Source organism: Polistes canadensis, unplaced genomic scaffold (assembly GCF_001313835.1).
Source record: "Polistes canadensis isolate GaletaPanama2010 unplaced genomic scaffold, ASM131383v1 scaffold_410, whole genome shotgun sequence".
In the NCBI taxonomy this organism is placed as follows: Eukaryota; Metazoa; Arthropoda; class Insecta; order Hymenoptera; family Vespidae; genus Polistes; species Polistes canadensis.
In genome coordinates this window covers 77628-79306 of record NW_014569957.1, presented here as the reverse complement: position 1 = coordinate 79306, position 1679 = coordinate 77628, and the positions used below count along the sequence as shown (strand labels likewise).

Below are 1679 nucleotides of genomic sequence, written 5' to 3'. Positions count from 1 at the left end.
GGGTGGGGGGGGTGAGGAAGAGAATAACAAAAAACGATGACGATGATGAAGAAGAAGAAGAAAACATCCTAATCAAATTGTTATTATTATTTAATTCATTCGAAAGCACACAACGAGACACCGTTCGTCATGAATTCAACAAAAAAATCATTCGTGTTCTCCTTTTCGTGTTTTCCAATTGTCATCAAAAAAAAAAAAAAAGAAGACTTCTCTAATTACCTAATTTTCTGATCATACTCATTCGCGTAATAACAATAGCGGGGCGGAGGAGGGGGGGACTACTTAAAAATGTTATTTATTCGTTTGCGGCTAATTGTATAAGTAGAATAAGAAAAGGTGATGTTGGGGGATGGCGAGGGAGGAGGGGTTAAGAATAAGGATGGTATTGGTAACAAAAGGGTGATGGTAAGGGAGATAGGGGGGAGGGGAGGGGGGAAACAATAATCGAGGCGTATCTTTCTCTACGTTCAATTATTGTTCATATTATAATAATAATATATGATTTATGGATATCATTATTTTGTTTGTTTCATATATATATATATATATATATATGTATTTAATTTTTTATGTATATATATATATATATATAGTAATCTAACTATTCATATATAATTATGTACAAAGTTATAGGGAGATGCTCGAAGAAGAAATATATTAAAAATAATGTGATAAAATGGGATCAATTAAAAAGGGTATTAGGGAAAAAGGGTGAAGTGATATTTTTGTTAATCGTAAAAAGGGGGACAAGGTATGTATATAAATTTATTGTTCCTGAAGAGTTTGTTTTAATCCTGTGATCTCCTTGTTTCCTTTCTTCCTTCCTTCCCATCCATCCATTCATCCTTTTTTCCTTCTCTCTCTCTTTTTGAATTTATTTATTTATTTTTCTTTTCTTTTTCTTTTCTAATCTCTTCTTCTCTGTCTGTCTCTCTCTCTCTCTCTCTCTCTCTTTTAGAGGAGACGAAATTCTAAGTGTGAAAAGGGGGGAGGAAAGGTGGGGGAGGAATTGTTTACACGACACACAAATCTTCTTCAAAATGTTGTTTTGTTTTTCGTGGCCTTGTATTCTTCTCCCCGCTCATCCTAATCGTTGGTTGTTGTTGTTGGTATTGTTGTTGTTGTTGTTGTTGTTGTTGTTGTTGGTAATGCCGCCTGCTGAACTTTTTAGTTGCTGCTTGCTGTTGCTGTTGCTGCTGCCGAAGTTTTGTTGCTGCTGCTTTTGCTGAACTTTTGCTGCTTCTGCTTCTGCTGCTGCTAGCTGGCTGGCTGGCTGGCTGGCTGGCTGCTGATTGGCTGGCTGATTGATGGGCTGATCTTGATGCTCTTTTTGCTTTTGCTTTTGCTCTTGCCCTTATAATCTCTTTTTTGTTTCTCTTTTGCTTTAACTGCTGTTATTAAACTGTTGCTGTTAGACGTCCGTGTATTTGCTCAGCTTGTCACGCAGCAACATGTTTTCGTTCTTTAACCGATCCAATTCTTGCCGTAAACCCATGTTCTATAAATAAAAATATAATATAATTAATAATTGTTTATATTTATTTATTTTTGTTTCTAATTTATATGTATGTATTTTATATATTGGTAGAATTATTCTAGAACACGGTATTTTATAATACGATTTAATGCTATAGATCAATGTTCTATAAATGAAAATATAATATAATTATAAATTGTTT

The 1679-nt window shown here is 34.1% G+C and overlaps 1 protein-coding gene across 2 annotated transcripts in view; it reads right to left on the bottom strand.

Moving 5' to 3' along the window:
- Positions 1 to 974: 974 nt before the first annotated feature.
- LOC106792348 (thyrotroph embryonic factor) overlaps positions 975 to 1679 on the bottom strand; it is a gene marked incomplete at its 5' end in the record, with an annotated part of 15650 nt that continues 14945 nt past the window's right edge. For both annotated transcript variants that reach the window (XM_014758727.1, XM_014758728.1), the window contains 1 exon segment: positions 975 to 1498. In XM_014758727.1, coding sequence (XP_014614213.1) covers positions 1412 to 1498 — 87 coding nt within the window.